General features: G+C 45.0%; 1 protein-coding gene across 4 annotated transcripts in view; it reads right to left on the reverse strand.

The window, feature by feature from the left end:
- Nucleotides 1-10,500: 10,500 nt before the first annotated feature.
- TRPV2 (transient receptor potential cation channel subfamily V member 2) overlaps nucleotides 10,501-25,388 on the reverse strand; it is a 35,495-nt gene continuing 20,607 nt past the window's right edge. For all 4 annotated transcript variants that reach the window (XM_039914501.1, XM_039914500.1, XM_029082616.2 and 1 more), the window contains 10 exons: nucleotides 24,845-25,018; nucleotides 23,886-24,041; nucleotides 23,648-23,743; nucleotides 20,467-20,537; nucleotides 19,340-19,505; nucleotides 18,366-18,432; nucleotides 17,939-18,264; nucleotides 16,918-17,045; nucleotides 13,664-13,758; nucleotides 10,501-12,029 (listed from right to left, as the gene is read on the reverse strand). In XM_039914501.1, coding sequence (XP_039770435.1) covers nucleotides 11,950-12,029; nucleotides 13,664-13,758; nucleotides 16,918-17,045; nucleotides 17,939-18,264; nucleotides 18,366-18,432; nucleotides 19,340-19,505; nucleotides 20,467-20,537; nucleotides 23,648-23,743; nucleotides 23,886-24,041; nucleotides 24,845-25,018 — 1,359 coding nt within the window. In that variant the 3' untranslated portion in view covers nucleotides 10,501-11,949. The remainder of the gene's footprint in view (nucleotides 12,030-13,663; nucleotides 13,759-16,917; nucleotides 17,046-17,938; nucleotides 18,265-18,365; nucleotides 18,433-19,339; nucleotides 19,506-20,466; nucleotides 20,538-23,647; nucleotides 23,744-23,885; nucleotides 24,042-24,844; nucleotides 25,019-25,388) is intronic.

The following is a 25,388-nucleotide window of genomic DNA, read 5'->3' on the forward strand; positions in this document are numbered from 1 at the left end:
GAATAAAAGGAGCAAGTCAGAGCAATGAAGAAGGGAGTGGGAAAAGAGGAAATGAGAGCTTAATCTGGGAAGGCCTCTTGGAGGAGATGTGCCTTCAGTAAGGCTTTGAAGGTGGGAAGAGTTATTATCTCTCGGTTATGAGAAGGGAGGGCATTCCAGGACAGAAGCAGGACGTGGTTGAGTGGTCGGTGGCAAGGTAGACGAGATTGAGGTACAGTGAGTAGCTTGGCATTAGAAGAGTGAAGTGTGCGGGCTGGGTTATAGTAGGAGAGTAACGATGTGAGGGAAGAGGAGGGAAGGTGATGGAGTGTTTTTACGTGCTCTTCTTCCTCTTTGAAGTCTTCTCAGGTATGTCTAGTCTTTCTCTGATCACTTCAATTCCTTTAGCCACTTTTTAGCACTTTCATCTATCTGGCTGCCATTTTTGTTTCTATGCTTCTGTTGATAGTGCTCTGATTTGATATATTTTTTGTTTCTGTTTATTGCATATGTTCATTTGTATACCTGTCCTATTTCCCCCATTAGACTGTAGGTTTCTTTGAGGACAACTCCTTAACTTGCTCACTTTTGTAACCATATGCATACAGTTCCATTAGCTGACCTGGGCACCACTGACCTTATAAAAAAACTCTCAAAAGCTTCATTTCCCTCAGAAGGGAGGCTGGGCTCAAGGCTCTGACTTGTAGGTCCAGTTTGAGACTGGGTCCACTAGTCTTTAGAATTCTTCAGCTGGTTTCCATCATTCTTAGGTTCAGTTCTAGGTCAACTTCTCCATCTACCTCCACTCCATTGGCAAACTCATTCACTCTCCCACTTCAACTACCATCTTTAAATGGATGATTCCCAAATCTCCTTCTCCAGCACTGACCTCGCTCCTTCTCTACAGCCTCTCATTTCCTCCTGACTTTAGGACATCTCTACTTGATTGTCCCACCGACGCCTCCAATTTAACATGTCCAAAACCTAACTACTCATCTTCCCACTCAAATCCTGTCCTCTCCATGACTTTCCCATCACTGTAGATAGCACCATCATTCTCCCTATCTCACAAACCCATAACCTTGGCATTATCCTCATCTCATCTCTCTCATTCAACTCGCACATTCAATCTCTCACAAAATCCTGTAAGATATGCAGTCATAAAATCTCTAGAATCCACCCAAACTGCTGCCATGCTGACTCAAGCACTTATCCTATCCTGCCTTGACTATTGCATCAGCCTCCTCACTGACCTTACTGCCTCTGTGTCTCCCCACTCCAGTCCATACTACATTCTGCTGCCTGGATCTTTTGTTTTAAAAAACTTTCATCCATATCTCCCCAAATCCTCCAGTGGTTGCCCATCCATCTCTGCACTGAAGAAATCCTCCTTGCCACCAGCTTTAAAGTACTCAATCAGCTCTCCCCCACCTACTTTACCTCACTGATCTCCTATTACAACGCAACCCTCACACTCCGCTCCTCTCACACCAACCTACTCACTATACATCAGTGTCATCTGTCTCACCACCAACCCCTTGCCCAAGCTCTCCCTCTGGCCTGGAGCTCCCTCCCACTTTATATCCAACAGACCACCATTCTCCCCACCATCAAAGCCCTAGTGAAATCACATCTCCTACAAAAGACCTTCCCTGCCTAAGCTCTCAGTCCTCCTATTGGACCTCCCATCTCTCTCTCCTAGGCACTTGCATCAGTATCCCTTAGACACTTAATATTCACTCCATACTACCCCACAGCACGAGAAGCAGCGTGGCTTAGTGGAAAGAGCACGGGCTTGGGAGTCAGAGGTCGTGGGTTCTAATCCTGGCTCTGCCACTTGTCTGCTGTGTAACCTTGGGCAAGTCACTTAACTTCTCTGGGCCTCAATTCCCTCATCTGTAAAATGGGAATTAAGACTGTGACCCCCATGTGAGACAACCTGATTACCTTGTATCTACCCCAGCGTTTTGAACAATGCTTGGCACATAGTAAGTGCTTAACAAATGTCACCATTATTATTATTATATACATCTCCTTAAACACTACCATTTCCCCACTTGTAATTTATTTTATTGTCTATCTCCACCTCTACAATGTAAACTCCTTGTGTGCAGGAAACAAGTCTACTAACTCTCTTGTATTATACTCTCCCAAGTGTTCAGTATTGTACTCTGCACACAGTAAGTGTTCAATAACTATCACTGATTGATTTTTTTATGGTATTTGTTAAGTGCCAGGCATGTATAAAGTGCTGGGGTAGATACAAGGTAATCTGGTTGAACACAGTCCATGTCCCACCGTGAAGTTCACCATATTAATCCCAATTTTGCAGTTGAGGTTACTGAAGCACAGAGAAGTTAAATGATTTGACAAAAGTCGCACAGCAGACAAGTGGCAGAACCACTCCCCCACCTCTCTCCCACCTTCTTAAAGGGCACAGAGATTCCACCTTGCTTAATTTACTCGATGCCTAATAAGGGTACTGTACAGCTTACATTCAATTCAAACTCCTAGCTGCCTCTGTCATCCCAAGGCATCAAGAAAGAGGTGGTAGTTCACTCCCTCCGACTAAAATTCACTCTCCAGTCATCTCTCTATCATCACCAGAAGTCAAACTAATACACACCAGAGTGAAAGAAATGGAGAGAAAGGGAAGTAGTTGACCGTTTCTTCCCCCAGTAACTTCCTGGACTCATAGGGGCAGTGTCCCTCTGGCCAAAATTTAAGGAGGTTCTTGAATAAATTGCATTAAAACCTCATTAAGCAAATCTCTGTGTGTTTTCTCTTTCAGAAAAGCAAGCAGGTGGAAGCCGAGAAGCAGCATGACCTAGTGGCAAGAGCAAGGGCTTGGAAGTCAGAGTAGGTGAGTTCTAAACCCGGCTCTGACACTTGTCTGCTGAGTGACCTTGGTCCAGTCACTTCACTTCTCTATGCCTCAATTACCTCATCTGTAAAATAGGGATTAAGACTGTGAGCCCCATATGGGACAAGGACTGTGACCAACCTGATTACCTTGAATCTACTCTAATGGTTAGAACAGTGCTTGGCACGTAGTAAGCACTTTATAAATACCACAATTAATTAATAGCTACTCCTCAGGTGCCTGATGGTTCTTTTAAAAAGAACAAGGAATCACTGGAACCTTGATTGCTCGAATGCTTTTTTTTGGTCCTTGGTACTTTGAGTTATCCAGAATTTGTTGCATTTCACAGTCTTTTCATGGTTGGATGGCACCGTGAAACTCTTTTCATGTCTGCAAGGTCGTGAGGGAAAGAGAGGAGAGCTGAGGACCTTTAACCAGGTCTCTTACTTGTCACCAGATTTACACTAAGCAGGTCAATCTTAATTTTTCACTGAAGCACATTATACAACTATGACTTTAAAATGTGATTTTACTGTGTTGTAGCTCTTATAATAAAATCTAACCGAGCTCCCAAAACCAACTTGCCTGCTGTCTTTGATTCTCTGCAGCTTCCTGATCCCTTCATTTCAAAGCAAGTTCTCTGGGTTCTTTCTCAGGTTATTTTGCCTTTGCAAGTGACAGACGCTAAGGACATCTGACTAAGTCACTTCATTTTGCTGGGGATCTCAGCACAGTCAATTCTCAAAAGAGAATTGTCTGATTTAGGAGATTAAGAAAAAACAAATTTAAGAGAAATAAATGAAGACAGATTAAATCATCGGACAGATTTGCTTTAAGGAAATAGAGTCTCAAAGGTTATCCCAAGAATTACTCACTCATCCTCAAAAGATTTGGAACCTTAAATGATTTCTGAAGTGATGCAAAGCCTATGAATCATGTAAACAAGGAAACTTTCCTGCAAAATTGCATCTCGGTGAAAATAGGGATACTGTAGAAATGGTACCCGTTAAGTGTCCACTGTGTTCAATGCACTGTACTAAGTGCTTAGGAAAGTACAACAGAAATAAACAGACATGTTTCCTGCCCATCAAGGAGCTCTGACATGCATATCGTCGTGGGTTCCCATAGCTCCTTTTTTCTAAGACGATTAAAATGATTCACTGTTTTCCAAAAACCTTCAACCCAGCAAAAGTAACTGCAGAATAAATACTCAGCGGCAGTATTTATGTAATATGTGATACACATACAGAGGAAATTATTGTAATTTAGAAGGTAAGACTTTAGTAACGGATAACACAAGGTATTTGTGTTTTGAAGCAAAAGGTCCTCAGTTCTAGGTCTGGAGACTATATCCCCACCATTTCCCTTTTCCCCATTTTTCTTTCTCCGCCTTTCCCCTCTTCCACTGCCCCTCCTACCCCTCATTCCTCATTTCCCCTTTCTTTCTCCCCCTTTCCTTCCCTCTCCTTTCTCTCTTCTGCCCACATTTCCTACCCTTTGAAGGAGGGCAGTCCTCTAGACTGTAAGTTCACTGTGGGTAGGGAACGCGTCCACCGACTCAGTTGTATTATACTCTACCAAGCACTTAATACAGTGCTCTGCACACAGTAAGCATTCAACAAATACAATTGATTGATAGAGTCTCACTTACTTGTTAGGTAGAGAAGACACTGGAACAGTCCCTGGGGCTTCATCCCAGCACCCAGTTTTGCTGTGTCTGACGCAGCTGTGGAGGAAGCCCTCAACTGCCAGCAGGGGACTCTTTCTCTGACCTACTTAGCTTCGGTGAGGAGCAGCAGCTTACTGGAAAAAAATGGATAGAATCCTCGTTCTGATACTTCTCTGTTGTGTGACTTTGGGGAAATCATTTAACCTTTCTGTGCCTCAGTTACCTCATCTGTAAAATGGTGATTAAAACTGTGGGACATGAGCTGTGTCCAATCTGATTGGTTTGTATCTATCCTTGTGCTTAGTACCGTGCCTGGCACATAGTAAGCCCTCAATAAATACAAGTGATTTAGTGATTGATCAGACTAACTGAACTGCCCTGTGCCCTGGGAATAGATCTAAGGGATGGGGTGGGAAGAGCATGGCAGCTCTAATCAATGTGTAAACTCTAAGGTTCAATCCATTAATGAAGGTTCTGCATCTATGCATCTTCTTATTTTTTAAGGATTTAATCACCTTGCAACATCCTACCTCACCTTGCTACTCTCCTACTAAAACCCAGCCCACACACTTTGCTCCTCTAATGCCATTGTACCTCGATCTCACCTATCTCACTGCCGACATCTCACCCACATCCTTCCTCTGGCCTGGAACGCCCTCCCTCTTCATATCTAACGGGCAATTACTCTCCTCTCCTTCAAAGCCTTATTGAAAGCCTTCCTTAAGTCCTCCCTTCTTCTTCTCCCCCTGCCTTCTGCATCATCTTGACTTGCTCCCTTTATTCATCCCTTTCCCAGCTCCACAGAACTTATGTACATACCTGTAATTTTATTTATTTATATTATCTGTCTCTCCCTCTAGACTGGAAGCTTTTTGTGGGCTGGGAATGTGTCTGTTATAATGTTATATTGTACTCTCCCCAGCGCTTACTACAGTGCTTTGCACACAGTAAGCGCTCAATAAATGATTGAGTGACCCTTCCCCACTTAACAATGCAGTAGCTATGATGTGTTATGTGGCAAGGGATAGCGGGAGTCTGAAGCCACTCTGAATACTGGAGGAGGTTATTGTTTATTTTGGTATTCAATTTGGGGGGGGGGGGTTTAGGCCTGATTTCTGTCTTCGCCTGATTTTTTTTAAGGCTCTGGGAACTAGTAAATAATAATACTAGTAAAGTACTTACTATATGCTAAGAACTGTCCTCAGCATTTGGTTAGATAGATACAAGACAATCAGAGCACCCCAATTTCCATCCCACATGTGACTGACAGTCTAAGTGGGAGGGAGAACAGGTATTGAGGGGATGATGTGTCTGCTTATTGGCCATCTTGTTGATGGTGAGAGCTCCTATGGTGAATGAACCCTATCTGGAAAGTTTATTTAGAAATCACAAAATCAAAAGTCACCTGAAGGGCTCAGTTTATTTTAATACTTTCCCATCTATGAAACAGGATGTCTTTGCACTTGAATTGCTAATTCTGTAAAGCGCCAGCTTCTCCAGTCCTGGTCTTCCTCTTTTTCTGGCCCTTGAGTCAGACTTTAAACAATGCTAAATTGAAATATATATGAATAATCAGCCTACACTAAGGAAGAATTTTGATGGTATTAATCAAAAGATAAACACTTTTGCCTGAAATTTCTGGATAATTTTGACCAACCTGTATTTTTTAAATATAGATTATCGGGATGATCTGTTGGATCAGATCTGATACTAATATGAGGATGATGAAATATGAAATATCCAAATATGAAAAATCATGGAAAACAATCAAGATGCCTCCGAAAGTCAAATTTCCATCATTAACTACTGTCTTTTGTAGAAGTCTTGGTAACATTCTGCAAACCTCCAGGGTCCCCTGACACAAGATTTGGAGAATCCTGACTTGAAGGAGTAGCTCCTTCTGCCCAGAGGCAGGGGCTTGGATCGGATGGTCCTGAGCTTTCTTCCGGCCAACAGGTCAGTGATCCTTTGGTGACTTCCCCTGAGGATTTGTTTCAACAAAATCATGTCTTCAGGGTCTTTCAGGGAAATTTGATTAGGACACGGCTTTCTGAGTGGTTGCCAAGGCTCTTAAAATGCCACAAGATCTATGGACATATTTCACAGGGGCCCATGACATAGTCTTGACAGTCATTGACCTTTTCTCCCTCTTCGCCTATTCCTTCAGAAGCTTCCCTACTGGAGACCCCACAGCAAAGTGGCACGTATCAGTCCTCTGCTACCTGCTGGAAATAGTTTTATGTTTGCCTCCCCACCCCATTAGAGTGTAAGCCCCTTGTAGACAGGGACCTTGTCACTTCTTTATTCTGCACTTCTCAAACTGCACCAAGTGGGCTCTCATTAAATTCTACTACTACTATCGCACTCCAAGAGTCTGTTTTGCCTCAGTCTAAGGTAATCTGAGACCAACAGTAGAAGACACATGAACACAAAACTACCTCTTCAAGACAGGCTGATTGACAGACTTTGGTATTTATTCAACCTTCTAGGGGACCCGAGGTTTCCCTGGCACAAGGAAGACAGGTCACAGGATGAGAAGTCCAAAGATGAATTAAGGATAGTGTTGTTAAAGGGTTTGAAGTTTATGTTAAGACACAAGCAGCAAAAGATGAAGATGCTAATAACCAAAGAACCAAATAAAGAATGCCTTCTCCTTTTTCAGAAAATGGTTTCATTTTCACTAAAGAATGAACTTAATTGTAAAATGGGCTTTACCGCACAGGTGGCAGAGTGACCTAGCGGAAAGAACATGGGACCAGGAATCCGGAGACCAGGGTTCTAGTCCCAACTTTGCCACTAACCTGCTGGATGATCTTGAGCAAGTCACTTAGGCACTCTGGGTCTCAGTTTCCTCATCTGCAAATTGGGGATAAGATAGATAGTGAATCTTATGTGGTATAGCAGTGTTGCCTAGTGGATAGAGCCTGGGCCCGGGAGTTAGAAGGACCTGGGTTCTAATCCCAGCTACACCACTTGCCTACTTTGTGATCTTTGGGCAAGTCACTTAACTTCTCTGTGCCTCAGTTCCTTCATCTGTATAATAATAATGGTATTTGTTAACCACTTATTATATGCCAAGCACTGTTCTTGCCCCTTATTGGCTTCACAGGATAGCAGGGTGACTCACACAACATCTCAAATGGGTACAGAAAAGTGGCCAGCTCCTCCAACTCATTTCCCCAATCTGGTGTGACTCAATCTAATTTTATCTCCATGTACTACCAGGTTGCTGTGTTCTAAAAATAGTACCTCAAATGCCCTAGAAGTCGGGTGTGGGCTTGGGTGATAGGCTGGCCTTGTCAGGAGCAGGGGACTACCCTCTTGAGGCGAGGGGACCCAAAGTCACTAGAAGTGGAGTAGGACTGCTTCAGAGGGGATGACTCCAGGAGATGCAGCTCCTGTGGTGGTGGTAGATCAGCAGCCATGAGTCTGCCTGGGCCTTAACCCATCCTGAGAACATGTGGACCTATTCAGAAGGTCAGAGTATTCTGATGGTGTCAGCAGCAGATGCCTCTGCTACTAATGGAACAAGGTTTGAGCCGACCTAGAGCATCAGAAGTTCCGCTTCTGGGCTCCAGACCTCATGTCCGGATTGTGTAGACAGAGCCTACTTCCTCCTTCAAGAAGTCCCAGGGCCCTGGAGAGGTTAATGCAGAGTGGGAAGTTTCCTCCCTGGCTTTGTAGGCCTGGGTTATTTGAATAATTTGTTTGGGGAAGCCTGACCACAGAAATCTAGAAGGATACTGTGCAGTCATGACCCCTTGAACCCCAGCAGTGTGGAAACAGTGAAGTAGGGGTGGAAGAAAGTCCTAAAAGGGACTGGGGTGAGAATCGGTGGAGCCAAAGGAGAGGAATCTTATCTTGTCAAAGCTGCCCAGGGCAACAGACAAGGTGGAAGTGGTTCTGGAGGTAGCCGGGGACTTGGGAAGTTTCATGTGGTTTGGAGAACAGCACGGATCTGGGTATTTCCTGGAAAAGTACAATGACTCTCTGATGTGGTGATTAGAGACTCGTGCAATTTGCTCCATCAGCCAAGTAGATTCTGGCTCAGGAGACCTTCTGGCCAACATCTTGTATTTGGTTGTGATTTCACTGGGGAAAAGCCCAGCAGCCAATGCATGCTTCCTGGGGGTAAAATGATGTTGGTCCCATCCCTTTGCAGAAGTGTGCCCCTCCCACTCTGTCTACAACTTGACCACAACACTTCCGATGGCTCCAAGTTGACATTTTCACCACTGCCGCTGCCTCTCTGTTCCTAGATTCTGAGCAGACTGATGGTGAAATGCAGCTGAGAGAAACAAGGCAAACAAACAGCACCTTCTCACCCTACCCTGCCCCACCTCAAGTGACCAACAACTGGGTCTCATCTGTCAGTCAAGTATAATACATTTTTAAGAGGTCTTCCCCAACAAATCTCTCATTTCCTTAACTTGCTCTCTCTGCTGGGTCACCTATGCACTTAGGGCCTATACCCAATAAGGACTTGATTTTCATCCCACAGTACTTATATACATACCTTTTTTAAAAAACAATGGTATTTGTTAAGCGCTCACTGCAATTTGCCCTGGGGTAGATACAAGCAGATCAGGTTGGACACAGTCCACGTCCCACGGGAGGCTCACAGTCTTAATTTCCATTTTACAGATGAGAGAACTGAGGCACAGAGAAGCAAAGTGACTTGTCCAAGGCCACACAGCAGACAACTGACAGAGTTGGGATTACAACCAAGGTCCTTCTGATTTACAGTCTTATGCTCTATCCACTAGGTCATGCTACTTCCCCTGTATTTATTTTAATGTCTGACTCCCTGTCTAGACTGTGAGTTCCTTGTGGACAGGGAAGTGGGGGATGGGAGGGGGAGGGTGTGTGTGCTTGTGTTTGTATTTGTGTGTACAAGCGTGTGTGTTTTAAATGGTACTTGTAAAGCATTTACTATATGCCAGGCACTGTACTAAGCATCGGAGTAGATACAGGATTATCAGGTTGGACACAGTCCATGCCTCACATGGGGTTCACAATCTCAATCCCCATTTTACGGATTAGGTTACTGAGGCACAGAGACGCTAAGTGACTTACCCAAGGTCACTCAGCAGGCAATGGCAGAGCCAGGATTAGAACCCATGTCTTCTGACTTCTAGGCCCATGCTCTTTCCAATAGGCCCTGCTGTTTCCCACTCTGTTTCATTACAGTCTTCAACAATCTTATTACAGTGCTCTGCACACAGCAAGCGCTCAATAAATACTATTAATTATTCTAGTCAATCTAGAAGAAACAAGGAGCAAGCACTGTTCTAAGCACTGTGCTAAACGCTAAGGTAAAAAAATAACCAGATCAGACACAGGCCCCACTTTACACGTGATTCACAATCTACAATGTATGAAGAGCATCTTATCCCTGTTTCATAAATAAGAAGACTGAGGCCTGGCAAAGTTAAGAGACTGGTCCAAATTCAGTGGCCAACAGCCCTGTGAAAGAGATAGAATTAGAACCCAGGATTCCTAACTCCTAGACTATGTTCTGCCTACTAGGCCACTTTGCCTCCTAGCATCTCCACAGAGCTTAAACAAACAGAAAGGCTTGTGGATAAAGCTAGAGCCTGATGAATGAGACCAAGGGCTCTTCCATAAGGTGGTAAAGCTACAAAAGAAGCCGTGAGCAGTTATGTTGTTAAGAGGTAGGTAAGATCTGGCTAGATGTTGGCTGAAGCTTCAGGGGTTCTGTGGAAAGCACATACCAGTACTCTAAATGACTTGGCCTTCAGCAAGCAGGGGACTCTCCCAAGCACTTAGTACAGTTCTCTGCACACAGTAAGCACTCAATAAATACAAGAGATTGACCAAAATATTGCTAGAGTTCTGGCATATGCAATCCCAGTCCTGGAAATCAGCACACACACACAAACATTCTTTTCTCTCTCTCTCTCTCCCCTCCCACTCCAACCCCCATCCTCCGATCATCCCAGTGACCCTTGATAAGCATGTGAATCTCTGTACAAACCATCTGTATGTTTATTTCCAACAGAGGTACCACATATATATCAAGTGGTTTTCCAAGGATTACCCCTCAGGCTATCTTTTTTCATGAATATCTTTTCTGATGATGTAGACAAAGGAGTCAAGGTCAGGCATACCAGACGTGTAGGTGATATTGAACTGGGCATGGTGTCAACACCCTGGAATGCAAAAATACAATTTAAAGTGACTCAGACAAAAAGATAAAAAAAGTGCCCTTTAAGACTTAGGACCTCAGTAGGAACAGGTACAAGGGAGCCTCCTAGAAACTGAAAAAATAAACTGCACAGATTCAAGAGGAGGATGGCTGACTAGACAGAAGTAGTGTAGAAAAAAAATCCTAAGGTCATAGTTGATCAACAACTCTATATAAGTCAGCAATACAGTGCCATCATTCACTCTGTAGGCCTATAAGAAAATTGGGACAAGTTAGGGCTACTGTTCTTTAAAACACATGTCAAAAGTGATTAAAGGGCTAGAAAATGGACCTTGTGAAGAAAGGAAAAAGGAACTAGGCTGTTTGGTCTGGAAAACAGAAGTGCATGTTCAATCGTTTGAAGAATTTTAAAAGGTGGTCACTGACTAATTCCCTCTCCTCAGATGGGTGTAAATGGGCTTCATTTAAGCAGGATAGATTTAGGTAAGATGTGAGGACAAATAACTAGACAATCGGGATGCTAAATCCTTTATCAAGCTAGCAAGAAAGGTTGGAAAATCTGCATCCCTAAAGAACATTCAGGAAGACAGCCACCCATCTCAGACTAAGAAACCTTTGGGGACCAGGGACCATGTCTACATCTCATCTGTAGACTTTTCTCCCAGTGCTAGAGTACAATGCTTTGCACAGAGGAAGTGCTTAGTAATTACTATTACTACTTTCTAGATGGTTTCCTCATTTACCTGGCTGCAGATAGGAGACTGAATTCCATAATCCTAACATTTGTACTTTGCTTCAATCAATAGCATTCAGTGAGCATTTATTAAGTGCAGAGTACTGTCCAAAGTGTTGGGGAGTATTGTCCAAAGTGTTAGAAGGCATTTTGTACAGCTATTGTTTCTTCCTGGGAACAGGGATGATTGTCCCTCCCATAGATTTTGAGCCCCATAGGGCAAGGCCCATGACTTACCCTTCTTCTGTAACCTTCCCAGGACCCACTAGAGCTCTCTGAGAAATGTTTGACTGCAACACACACCAATGCACTACATCACAGGAAGAATTGATCATGAGTAATTTTCCTTCAGAGAAAAAGATTTAACAGTCTGCCCTGGAATAAGACGCCCAGGCCATGGAGGTGAGAGTGGGTAAAATTTCTCTTTTACAGGACCTGGGTCAATACTGGTAAACTTCCACTGGGCCCAACCATCGCTTGAAGGTACCAGAACTGAACATGTTGCCTGCTCTATCCTGGGCTAGAGAGGCAGACGGTCAAGGTCTCAAGGGCTGGTCCTCCTCTGGTGTTGAGTCTTCTGGCCTCTGCGTCGATAACAATCTTTTCCAGGCTTTGCCTGTAACAGAAGACAGAGATTGCTCATAAACTGACAGAATTGGGCCAGTTCATTTCTGGAGAGAATTATCTGGCTGAAGAGATAATCATTATCATCAACAGTGGTTTTTGAGCATCTATTGTGGCAAATGGACTGAACTAAGTGTATGTGAACATATAACAGAAATGAAGAGGCAACATGAGTGGTCTCTATGTAGAACAAAAAAAAAAGTGCTTTCTTAATACTGGAGCGAGGAACCCAGACATCACTTAGTCTCCCTGATTGAAGAAGGCATCTCAGCATATGTCAAGTGGCAGCAGCTTTCTGCTGGGAGGAATTGTCAGCCAACTGGAATCAGCACCCGAAAATGAGAAGCAGTTGATGGCCTCATTGAAAGAGCAGGAGAATGGGAGTCAGGGGACCTGGCTTCAGATCCCAGCTCCATCACTTGCCTGCTATGTGACCTTGAGCAAGTCATTTAAACTCCTCTTTTTTCTGTTTCCTCAACTATAAAATGGGGATTAAATAACTCTTCTCCCTCCCCCTTAGATTGAGCATCGCATGTGGGATAGGGGCTATGTCTGAACTAAAGATATCTATTGCAGCCCTGACTATAGACCTTGACACATTGAAATTGCTTATACTCCACAATTATTATGCCATGGCAATCCTGTCTGGCCTGTTCTATGCAACTTAACTTATTCTGTCCTTCCACACTCCACTGCTACCCCTGACTTGCTTCTAGTTAAGGTCAAATTTGTTCCAGGAACAAGCAGGGCCATGAAGTTTTGTTTAGCTTTTTGATCAGCTCGCCTAGTGCAGAAGCATGCCTGGCAATACAAAATGCACACATTTTGTGTGACTTGCAAAATGTTTCAGTTGAGCATTTCTTTATGGGTAAGGAGTGAGCTTTGAGAAACTGCAGTGGAGACATGGCAAGGAGTTCGAGTTACCAGATCCACTTGGCAACAACATCTATCAATTGTTTTGAGCATTTATTATATGCAGAGAATTGTACTAAGTGCTTAGGAAAGACAATATAATGGTAGATATGTTCCCCACCCACAATGAGCCATAACACTGCCACCTAAGTGCCGGCCAAACTTAGTGGGGTAAAAAAGGATTCCACAATATTCACCATGGCCATTCACAGTGGTTATCAAGGTCAGTCGAGTGGAAAGGGTATAAATCGAGAGTGCTTGTCTATACTGGGCTAGTAGCCACCTGGTATAGGCCTTGACCATCCCTCTCTTCACTTTTCCAGGTCTTGGTTGAGTAGGGCATGAGAGTCTGCTTCCAGTGTGGGAACCTGGGCCCACAAGAGTGAATGAGTGAGAAGGAATGGAGAAGAGAAAAATTGGAAGAACTCAAATATTTAGTGTGAAAACTGACTGAGAATCACACTGAGAATCACTGGAGTATGTGAATATGCCTATAATTTCACTATTTCAAATGCCTGGATTGACCCTGAGAATATAGGAACTGAGATACAGCCAGTGGAGAAAGCCATTCTAGTGACCTTTGTCACCACGATTTTTCCATAATGGGCTTCGCTCTGCCAATGTGGAAGAGCTCACAAGGATCCTGGAAGCTTGGTCTGCAGAGAATTGGAGGAGACACAAAATGTCTGGTCAGATCAGCTAGCTGTTTGTTACCTGTGGGATTTTTCACCAGGTCACGGCAATCCCCAGGATCCTCTTTCAAGGCCTGCAGTTCCCTCTCCCACATGGCCCAGTTAACCTCCTCCACCCTAGAAACATGAATAGAAGTCAGTATCCCTCAAGAAGACACCCAGGCACACAGATTCAGACACTGTGACTCCACTAGGCAAATGTTTCTTGCCAACACTAAACTGAGATTGACTGAGGCATTCGGTAAAATATAAATGCATTTTCAATATTCATCCCACTGAAAGCCTAAAGAGTGTGTGTGTGGTGGGGGCAGAAAACTTAAGGAAGTATTACTATTCCATTTATTAACAAGGATTCATTTTTCAGAGGTAGAATCAATCAGTAGTGTTCACTGAGGAGAGCACTATCCTAAACTCTTGAGAGAATACTTTACGATTAGGATATATGAGCCCTGCCCTCAAAGGGCTTACGGTCCTACTGGGGTAGACAGGCAATAAATTTAAAAATATGTATATAGGTGCTATAGTTGGGGTGAGGAGACAGTGATACCCATGTACTTAAGTGACCTGGAAGTGCTTAGTACAATGCTTTGCACACACTTAGCGCTCAAAGTGGGAATGGGAGGGGACAGGGAGGAGAGAGAAGATTAATCAAGGAGGGACCCTTGGAGGAGTGATCCAGGCACATCTGGGCTGTATAGGAGACTATTGGCAGAGAAATCAGTGAGAAGGCTGGTGCAGTAGTCAAGCCAAGATGCTGTAAGAGCTTGGACCAATATGGTTGCCATTTGATTGGAGAAGAGGGGGCAGAATCTATAAATGTTGCAATGGAAGAATCAACAGGATTTAATTACAGAATGAATTTGGCTGTTGAAAGAGATGGAGGAGTCAAGGACAGTGCCCTTCATATGTCACTAGTGTAGCAAAAGAGGGGTCAGGGACGGGACTCAGACTGGGAATTTCTATAAGCAGTCCCCTGGACTATATCTGCCTTTAATTGTCAAGAGAGGAGGAGGAAGGGAGCAGGAGGAGGAAGAGGAAGACAGGAGGAGGAGACATTGTTAAAGAAATAGCAGGTCATTTCCCATCCAGATTCACAAGCTTTGTCCTAATTGAGGCAGGACCCCTGACTGGACCTAGCCTTCACTCATTAACTAGGTTATGCTTAACCTAATGGATAGAGCACGGGCCTGAGAATCATAATGGCCTGGGTTCTAATCCATTTGTCGGCTGTGTGATCTTATAAGTCCCTTAACTTCTCTGTGCCTCTGTTACCTCACACATTAAGACTGTTAGCTCCTTGTGGGATAGACTGTGTCCAACCCAATTTCTATCTATCCCAGTGTTTAGTAGTGCCTATTACGTAGTAAGCACTTAAATACCATAACCCCCCCCACCACTTCTAAAATAAAACCAGCTCTGGACCACTATTACAGCATTAATATTGAAGATACAGTGGCTGGTCATGTATTGGAAGCAGCATGGCTCAGTGGAAAGAGCACGGGCTTTGGAGTCAGAGGTCATGGATTCGAATCCTGGCTTGGCCACTTGTCAGCTGTGTGACTGTGGGCAAGTCACTTCACTTCTCGGTGCGTCAGTTACCTCATCTGTAAAATGGGGATTAAGACTGTGAGCCCCACGTGGGACAACCTGACTCCCCTGTGTCTACCCCAACGCTTAGAACAGTGCCCGGCACATAGTAAGCGCTTAACAAATACCAATATTATTATTATTACCCCAGCGCTTAGAACAATGTTCTGCTCAGAGTAAGCCCTTAACAAATGCTGTTATCATTATTATTATTATTATTGGAGTGTGGAAGCTGTGTGTGCTGCCACCTGGTGGCTGAAGGATGTGTGGAAGGCGAACTGGATCATTCTCTGGTCCTGAGTTACCAACAGCTCTTTTCATTTCTTTTATGGTATTTATTAAGTGCTTACTATGTGCCAAGCACTGTTCTAAGCGCTGGGATAATACAAACTAATCAGGTTGGACACAGCCATGTTCCCACGTAGGGCTTATAGTCTTAATCCCCCTTTTACAGATGAGGGAATTGAGGCTCAGAGAAATGAAGTGTCTTCCCCAAGGTTACACAGCTGACAGGTGGTGGAGCTGGGATTAGAACCCAGGTCCTTCTGATTCCCAGGCCCATGCTCTACCCACTAGGCCATGCTACCAGGTTTCCCTTTTAAAATCAGACTTTTCAGGCTGATGGGCTCTTTTCCTCCTCAGGAGCCCACAAAGCAGAGTCTTTTGAAGGATCCTGCCAGCTGGGCAGAAGCAAGAGAAAATAATCAGTCATCAGCCCTAAGTGTCAGTTCTGAAAGATTCCAAAGATCCAGAGTCTGCAGGAGAATAGAGCAGGTCTTCAGCAACCTACAAGTCTGCTCTAAGCCAGTTTCCAAGGACACAGACTCTGTCAGGTGATCAGAGATCTGAAGGCAGAAACCCATTCCATTCAGGAATCTGGGAAGCTGAAGTCCTGTGTGTCCCAACTGACTTTGTTCTTGACATCTTGTTCCTGTTTGCTCATAAAAGGTGGAACCCCAAAAAGGAAGAGACTTCATCTGTTCTAATCCTTTCCTATGGTGCAGGTTTAATGCTGGGCACTAAGGATTGGGCAGTGATTGGAAGAGCATTGTGACCTAATAAAAAGAGCACAGGCCTGGGAGTCAGGGGATCTGGGTTCTAATCTCAACTCTGTTACTTTCCTTCTATGTGACTTTTGGCAAGTTGTTGAAGTTTTCTCTGGGCTTCAGGTTTCTCATCTGAAAAAATGGTAATTAAATACCTGTTCTCCCTTGTAGACTGTGAGTCCCATGCTTGGCACATAATAAGCCCTTAATATTACTATTAATATTATTATTACTACTTCTATTATTGTCAGTGTGAGGGACCAAACTTGAGCATGGCCAAGTGGAAGGAGTATGGGACTGAAAGCCAGGGGACTTGGATGCTAGTCCCAACTCTGGCACTGGCCTACTATATGACCTAAGTCACTTAACCTCTCTGGGCCTCAGTTTCCTCATCTGTGAAATGGCGATAAGATAAATTCAGAGTCTCATCTGGGATAGGGACTGTGTCTGACTGCATGACCTTGTACCTTCTGTAAGCACACAGTGAATGCTTAAATAAATAACAGTTTAATTGAGTGTGAGCCCCAGAGGGCCAAATGTATGCTGCCTGCACTATCCCACCCCACCTACTGATAGCAAGCAGAGCATATATATTCTTTGCCCACCTCAGGAGCCCAGAATTCCCACCCAGCTTCCAGCTTACCTAAAGCACCATCGCTCATCCGTCTTCTGGTCTGGGGTCACGCCCACAGTCAGGAAGGTGCCCGACCGCTTCTTCTTCCGCCGGCACCACCAGTAGCCCATCTCCATCTCCAGGACAGCAATGGCTCTCTGGGATGGGAGACTCAGATTAGAGTTCATGGACCAGAGTGTGTTTTAGGCTGCAGCGTGGAATGGATTCTGGGGAGGGGTTCTTGACCCTGGCTAGGTAAATCCTAAACTTGAATTCCCCCAATCGCAGCCCCTCTCTCCAACCCTTTCCATGCCCTCCAGGGAGGGAGAACAGCAGTCATTAGGTCACTAGGACCAGGGTCTGGGCCTGCTTGAGTAATTTTTTTAGCCCTATACCTCACTAACTTTGTTCCCACCAAGCCAGTGAATGTGCTAAGCCACCAGTAGACCCTCTCTTCCATTTCATGCTCTAGTCAGGAAATGAACAGGTCAGAAACCACTTCTCTTACCCCCATCCTCTTCCTCAGGCATAGTCTTTTTTCCTTTCCACCTACCCTCACTAAGCTCCTTTGAATATGGAAGACTCAGTGACTTTCAAAATGGGTGAGGGCACAGTGATATCTGCTGCTATTGAGTTCTAGGTGATATTCAGGTCTGTGCCCACAAACTCCTCGTTGTCTCTGCCAGCGTTTCACAATGTCTCACAGGAAGACACAGCATGGTCTAATGGATACAGCATGGGCCTGGGAGTCAGAGGACTTGACTTGGATGGGTTCTAATCCTGGCTCTACCACTTTTCCACTGTGTGGCCTTGGGCAACTTACTTAACTTCTCTGTGCCTCAGGTACCTCATCTACAAAATGGGGATTAAGACTGTAAATCCCACGTGAGAAATGGACTGTGTCCAATTTGATTATCTTGCATCTACTCCAGGGCCTAGTACAGTGCCTGTCACAAGTAAGTGCTTAATACCATAAAAATAAAGCATAAAAAAAACACGTTTTGACAGTGCAAACCACAGTGGTTTTTCTCCAGCCTCACCAGAGACCAACCTGCAACTTCCAGATGCTCTTGCTGTCAGTGGAGACACTGTTGACCGTCTCGCTCATCAGCGCAATGAGCATGTTGAGCAGGAGGATGTAGGTGAGGAGCACGTAGACCAGCAGCAGAAACATGACAAAGCCCTTGAATCTCAGGTGCTCCTGGAACTCGAGCTCGCCCATGCCAATGGTGAACTTGAAGAGCTCCAGAGAAGCGGCAAACATGCTGCTATAGCTGGTTTTGCCATCATCGTCGTTGCCGCCACCCACCTCGGGATGGGTCAGGGATGTGTTGAGGGGTGGGAGTGGCAGGGCTTCTCTGGTAAGGCTGACCAAAGCTGCAAAAACAACATCAGCCACCGCCTATGAAGCCTCCTGAGGGGAGATGTACTGGGAGTTTGGGGGTGGGGTGGAGGGAGGCAAGTGAAAAAATCTTTACCTACTGCAAAGCCAAACAGGAAGACAAAGTAGATGAGGAGGAAGCGGAGCAGATCTCTCAGGATGACCTGGAATAAGCACAAACGGATGATATACCTTCAGAAGACTCAGAACACACAGCTGCTGGGAAGTGTGGGGAAGGCCCTCTCATTGCCTTGAGGCTGGTGGGTTCTGCCAGGGTCCCGAGACTGCCTCCCCATCACCAAACCCTAACCATAACATACTGCCTACTTACCCAACCCAAATGCCCATTCACAAACTCATGCCCACACCTGGACATCCATAAGCGCACCTAAACTAAGCTATCCAAACACAAATGCATATAATTCTCCTACAATGGGGGTTTGTGTTCTTGCCAAACCCCAAGTTAAGGAAAGAACATCTATAGCCCTCATCTTTCCAACACTGTGGACTTGCGCCCAAGCGGTTCCTTCCAACACTACAGCATGCTGTATTCAGGCAGTCGGTCAGTTGTATTTGTTGAGCGCTTACTGTGGGCAGAGCACTGTACTAACCCCTTGGAAGAGTAGAATAAACAAATAAATGGGCACATTCCCTGCCCACCACGTCTTGTGTGTTCAGACAAGGCCATTCCCTAATTCCCTAACAATGTTTCAGCCAAAATGTATAAAGAAAACATGTTATGGAAGAAACATTGGTACACGCATGCATGGGGGAGCGCGGTCATGCACATGCACACACACATTGACAAGCATCCATCCATTTACACAGGGCCACCCCTGGGGGGACAGAAAGCTTTGGCCTTACAAGATGTAGCAGAGTGCAGGGGTCAGAGGGTTGTGCTTACAGAGCATAGTTTTGGCCTTCACATCTCTCCCATCGAGGCATGAAGCCTGAGGACTAAGCAAGGCCACTGTGCTCCTCCTCACTGGGCCCCAAGCCCCAAGGGTGCCTCTGTGCCACGGGGCTGACCTTCCGGCTGGCTCTCTTCCCACAGGGCTGGTCTTGGCTCACCTTTTGTATCATCACACTGTAGATGCCAGTTGGCTCAAAGCCACGGGTGTAGTAGAGCGTGTTCACCCAGCCCACCACCAAGGAGAATACCAGCACGGGTAGGTACCACTCAAGTTCCATGAAACACAACACTTGGGCTACCACGGTGGTGAGTGACTGGACCAGGCTAGAAAGCAGGAGAAATATCTGTTGAAATCCTGATAACCCACCCAGCATCGCCAACCTCGCCCGGAGAATAATATATCTCCATCTATCTATCTATCTATCTATCTATCTATCTATCTATCTATCTATCTATCTAGATATCTATCTATCTATCTCTATATAGATATCTATCTTTATCTATCTAGATAGATATAGATATAAATATCTATATCTAGATAGATATGTAGATATAGATATAGATACATACACACATATATCTCTCTATCCATTTACTCACACACACACAAACACACACACATCTAAACTGGCATAAGTCCTATCCACATGGGCCCACATCAACCTCTTTCAGCCTCGGTCACATCTCTCCCTGCTCCAGCTCCGTTTCCTCAGGCTAAGAGCCCCCCAAAATCCAATGTTACAAAACTTCATTGTTCAGCTACCTATTCATATACACAGCTACAAAATGAAAGCCAAAGAAGGAAGAGGCAGGTTTTATTGAATCCATTTCAGACCCATTGCTGGACGCTGAATTCCAGTGCTCAGAACAGTGCCCAGCGTTTCGAACAGTTCCTGGCATATAGGAGGCATTAAATACCATAAAAACATTAGATAAAAATAAAATTTAAAAATGTTAGCCACTGAGGTGGGTACTTAGTCTGAGGACTCTGGTGACTGGAAGCTTCTTGAAGGTTGGGACTGTGTCTGCCAATTCGATTGTATTCTCCCAAATATTTAGTACAGTGCTCAGCACCCGGTAAGCGCTCAATAAATACTATTGATAGGATTGGGCATCCTCCCAGAGATTGGAAGGCATTCAGTGAGTGAGAATGGGGGATGATTCATCTTCAGGCTCAAAGGGAGTCTATAAAAGGAAGTGGGGTGGTTGTAGGCCTCTGGAAAACAGGTGGGAGCCGTCATTACTCACCCCCAACCACTTCAAGCCCAGGAGCTCTGATACCTACATGAGAATCTCAAAGTAGCTGTCGACAAACGTGATCCAAAGGAACCGGTGTCTCTTCCAGAAGTAACGAAGCTGCCGGAGAAATCAGCAAGTTGGTTAAGTAAAACATAACTGGGTTGGCATTTTCAGTGTGAAATGGCTGTTTTTTCTAACTGAAAGGCAGATTGGCTGGACCCAGTGGCAAGGGTTTGGGGCTGGGTGCTGGGAGATCCAGGTTCTTGTCCCAGATCTACCACTTGTCTGCTGTGGGTTCTGGAGAAGCGGTATGGCCTAGTGGGTAGAGCATGGGCCTGGAAGTCAGAAGGGCCTGGGTTCTAATCCAAGTTCTGCCACTTGTCTGCTGTGTGACCTCGGGCAAGTAACTTTTCTGTCTCGGTAACCTCATCTGTGAAATGGGGACTGAGACTCTGCGCCCCACGTGGGATTCAGAACTACATCCAACCTGATTAGCTTGTATCTTCCCCAGCGCTCAGTACAGTGCCTGGAACATAGTAAGCATTTAAATACAAAAACAAACAAAAAGAGTCAACCTCTCTGTGCCTCAGTTTCCTCAAATATAAAAAAGAGATAAAATACCTGTCAGACTATGAGCCTCATCTGATCACACTGCACTAAGCCCAAAGCTTTGGTAGATAAATGGCTAATACCATCATGATTGTGAGCTCCCCTCTAGACTGCCTGCTTGTTGTGGGCAAGGAACCTACCTTGCAACTCTGTTGTATTATATACTCCCAAACGCTTAGTAAAGTGCTCTGCACACTCAGTAATTGCTCAAGAAATATCAATGATGGTTAATCGAAACTGCCACATCTGTTTGGACCACCTCCCTACCTATAGAATGGTGAATGTCTAAATCCCCAAGGGTGGCTATTCTTTTCTTAAAGATCCCCAGGGCTGGGGATTCCATGTCCAGAGTATGTACTGAACACCTACTATGCACAGAGCAGCAGCACGAAAGAGTGTGGCCTAATGAAAAGAACATGGGCCTGGGAGTCAGAGGGCCTGGGTTCTAATTCTGGCTCTGCCACCTGCCTGTTACGTGATCTTTGGCAAGACACAACTTCTCTGTGCCTCAGTTTCCTCATTTTTATGGTATTTGTTAAGCACTTACTATGAGTCAGGCACTGTACTAAATGCTGGGGTAGATTCAAGGTTGGAGACAGTCCATGTCCACGTGAGGTTCACAGTCTTAATTCCCATTTTACAGATGAGGTAACTGAGGTACAGAGAAGTTAAGTAACTTGCTCAAGATCACTCACCAGGCAAGTGGCAGAGTCAGGATTAGAACCCAGGTCCATCTGACTCCATGAGCTACGATTTCTCTGTTCACCAGGCCATGCTACTTCTCATTCATATAATGGGGATTTAATTCCTGTTCTCTCTCCTAGATTGTGAGCCCTAAGTGGGACAGGGATTGTGTCCAACTTGATTAGCTTGTATCCAAGCACCTAATACCATTATTATTATTATTGTTGTTATTACTAGGATATGGTCAATAAAAATGAAAGACAAAGCATCTCAAGGAGCTTAAAATCAAATGGAGGAAACAGGTACACCAATGATCTATAAGGAGCAAGAGAAAAAATAAACAGGGAAACCACTGGTAATACCAAAAGCATGGAAAGTGGGAGGAGATATATCTAAGTGCTAAGAATAGCCTTTTGGATGACATGACTAGGATGATAGAAATTGACTGGGTAAGTCCTCCTAAAGGAGGTGGGAAGGCAGGGAGCATTGTGGAAACACCTCATGGCATCACAGAAGTAAAGTCTTGTGGAATTCTTAATGGAAAACATATTTGTGAAGCCTTGGTCCATTTTCGAGGAACAGAGAAAGTACCTAGGGGAATGACCACTGCAGCCTGGGGAGAAATGAAAGCCAGGCTGAGTAACAGTAGTTAATAACTGGTCAGTCAGGAGTGGGAAATGAATGTGCAGGCCTGAGCTAAGCACTGGGGCAGTTATAAAGGAACAAATAGACATGGCCTCAGCCCTCAAAGATACATTTAATGGAGGTGGAGAGATAGGAGAGGCACAAAGGGCTGTCCTTTATACTCAAAGAAGACATACCGATGGGGAGAGTCAACCAAGTAAATGTATAGCTGAAGAGGTTAATGCAGGACCCACAGACCCAACCACAATGTGCACACACAAAAACAGCCCTTTGTTGTACAATCGTATCTGTCATTTGCAGAACGTGACAATGTTTCTGCCTTTGCCATTTGCCTCACTAAGCTCTTGGAGCTTCTGCTTCAAAAAACCCAATTCACTCCTTTCTTATTAATAATCCAACCACAGAGCAGTGTGTGAAAGGTGAAAGAAGAATGTATGCAGTTTACATATCAAGAGAAATGCATGTTTGGTTAGTCCATGTGTGTTGGAGAAACTGAAATGTGAGAGACATAAAAGAACATGAAGGATAGAAACCTAAAATTGACAGGACCCTTGACTTCTTCCCCCACCAAACTATAAGCTCCTTAAGGGTAGGGATCATGCCCAGTAGCCTTTCCGAAGTGCTTAGTATGGTGCTCTGCCCATAGTAAGTGTTTAGTAAATACTACTGACTAATCAACAGCCCCAGGCACAGAGAAGTTAAGCGACTTGCCCAGGGTCACACAGCTGACAAGTGGTAGAGCTGGATTAGAGCCCATACCTTTCTGACTCCCAGGCCTAGTGCTCTATCCATCAGGCCAAAGTGTTTACTACAGTGCCATGCAAACTGTAGGCCCATAATAAATATTACTGACTGATGGATGGTTAAGGGCTCACCGACTCAGAAGCAGGGGATCAGTTTGAGGTATTCCTGCAATTCTCAAATCCTCTGATTTACCAATGTCAGGATGACCTGTCGTTTGGCTGTCAGTAAGCTGAAGACTTGGAGTTATCATTGAGATGGACATATGTTTCTCATGCATTCAAATCCTTATTTGTTCATTCAATCATATTTACTGAGCACTTACTCTGTGCAGAGCACTGTACTAAGCACTTGGGAGAGTACAGTATAATAAACAGATACATTCCTTACCCACAATGAACTCTCAGTCTAAAGGCCGAGTTTACAGTCTAGACGTCCAGTTTACACTACCTGCAGTCTCATTTCCTTTAGATCTGTGCTAATCTGCATGATGACAACTTGCTGATATTATATCCTTTGGTAATGAGGTTGAAGGCAGGGCTTTTTACCTGGCCAAAGAAGAGGTAGAAGCCACCAAACAGGATAAGGATATGTCCCATTAACAGCATGGAGTTCCCAGCCGTTGCTTTCAGGGGTAGAAAGGTCTGTAAAATAAGAGCAGCGCAGGGTTCAGGGTCCAGGCTGATGGATAAAGATGATGAAAAGCCTCTCCCTTTCCCGGAACATTCAGGCTTCCCCTCTCCTGCCCTCTTCTGCTTCCTCTCCCAGGGTTGGATGCCCTCATACCTTCCCCAGGACAGGCTGGTGATAGGCCACCGCCGTGAAGATCATCATGTATATCACATAGCAAGCAAAATTGAAGTAAAACCGGATAGCAAGGGACTCCCATTTCTCCTGCAGCAGTTTGTTCAGTGGCTCCAGAACCACCATTTTGTGCCGGTTCTGAGGTGGAAGGCAAGGCAGGGGAGAGAAAGGAGAGAACAACAAAGAGTTACCAAGCAAGTCCAGTCCTCCAGACTCTTTCTTAGTTGAGGTCTAGGAAGTCACCCTCAGTGTCTCCAGCTCATCCTTTCAAACCTTACACACTGTGAGCATTTCCAGGGACAAGGACGGTTGAGACTTTGGGAAAGGTTCTCAATTCTCTCAACGGGCCAGCCGAAGGTCAAGCATTAAGCTCTACCTGTCTTTCAGATTGGTCATCTGGAGAGAGAAGGACTATCGGATAAGGAAGCAGCATGGCCTAGTGGGATAGAGCATGGGCCTGGGAGTCAGAAAGACCTGGGTTCTAATTCCGACTTTATCACTTGTCTTCTGTAAGACCTTGGGCAACTCACTTCATTTCTCTGTGCTTGTTTCCTCATCTGCAAAATGGAGATTAAGGGTGTGAGCCCCATGTGGGACATGGACCGTGTTCAAACTGATTTACTTGTATCTACTGCAGCATTTAGTGCAGTGCCTGGCCCATAGTAACTGCTTAACAAATACGACAATTATTTTTTATGACAGAAGACCTCAAAGTAATAAGTCTCAACTACCTTGTTCACCCCCTCTCCAGTCAAGGGAGGTGAGAGAGTGCAGATTTCTTGTTCCTTAAATGCATATGAAATCTGCACTGGCCAGTCCTGCTATAGATGGGGACTTGTGGCAGTGACTTTCGGTTGTCCTCCTGTACCCAGTGAGACTATGCCAGTGCAGATCATAGCACCCAGGAAAGGTGAGCCAGCTTTGCTTGCGGCCCTGCTCACCGGTGCTCTGCAGCCAAACACAATGATGTCCAGCACGGAGTTGTCCTCACTGCTGTCCACAGATGACAGGTCGTACAGAGCTGCTTGGACTGGCCCATAGCTCCACTCGGTGAACCTGCGGGAGAGGTGCTGGTATTCCCCACTCATCTCCCTCTGCAGGATGTGCTTGAAGATCTGAAAAGGAGGCAAGGGGCCCAAGCATGAGGGGGGCTGCTCAGGATTCACTAATCCACAGGACCAGAACTCAGTAGTGCTTTAGACACAGTAAGCACACGTGATGACCACTGATAGATTGAGTGATCAACTGTCAGACCCGTGGGCAAGGACAATGGAGAGGCTGCAATTGCCAAAGAGGAATTTCCTACTCAACACAGCTCCCACCTGTTCAAGCCAATATGAGGATTTAAAATACTTCTTCCATAGGCCAAGCTATTGTGTACAAACTTCACATTTCCAAGACCAGCTTCAGAGCAGCCCACAGCCCTCCACACTTTCCCAGGACATACACACTGCTATATAAACATGCACGAATCCGGGGCAGATT

Source organism: Ornithorhynchus anatinus, chromosome 17 (genome assembly GCF_004115215.2).
Source record: "Ornithorhynchus anatinus isolate Pmale09 chromosome 17, mOrnAna1.pri.v4, whole genome shotgun sequence".
Classification (NCBI taxonomy): Eukaryota; Metazoa; Chordata; class Mammalia; order Monotremata; family Ornithorhynchidae; genus Ornithorhynchus; species Ornithorhynchus anatinus.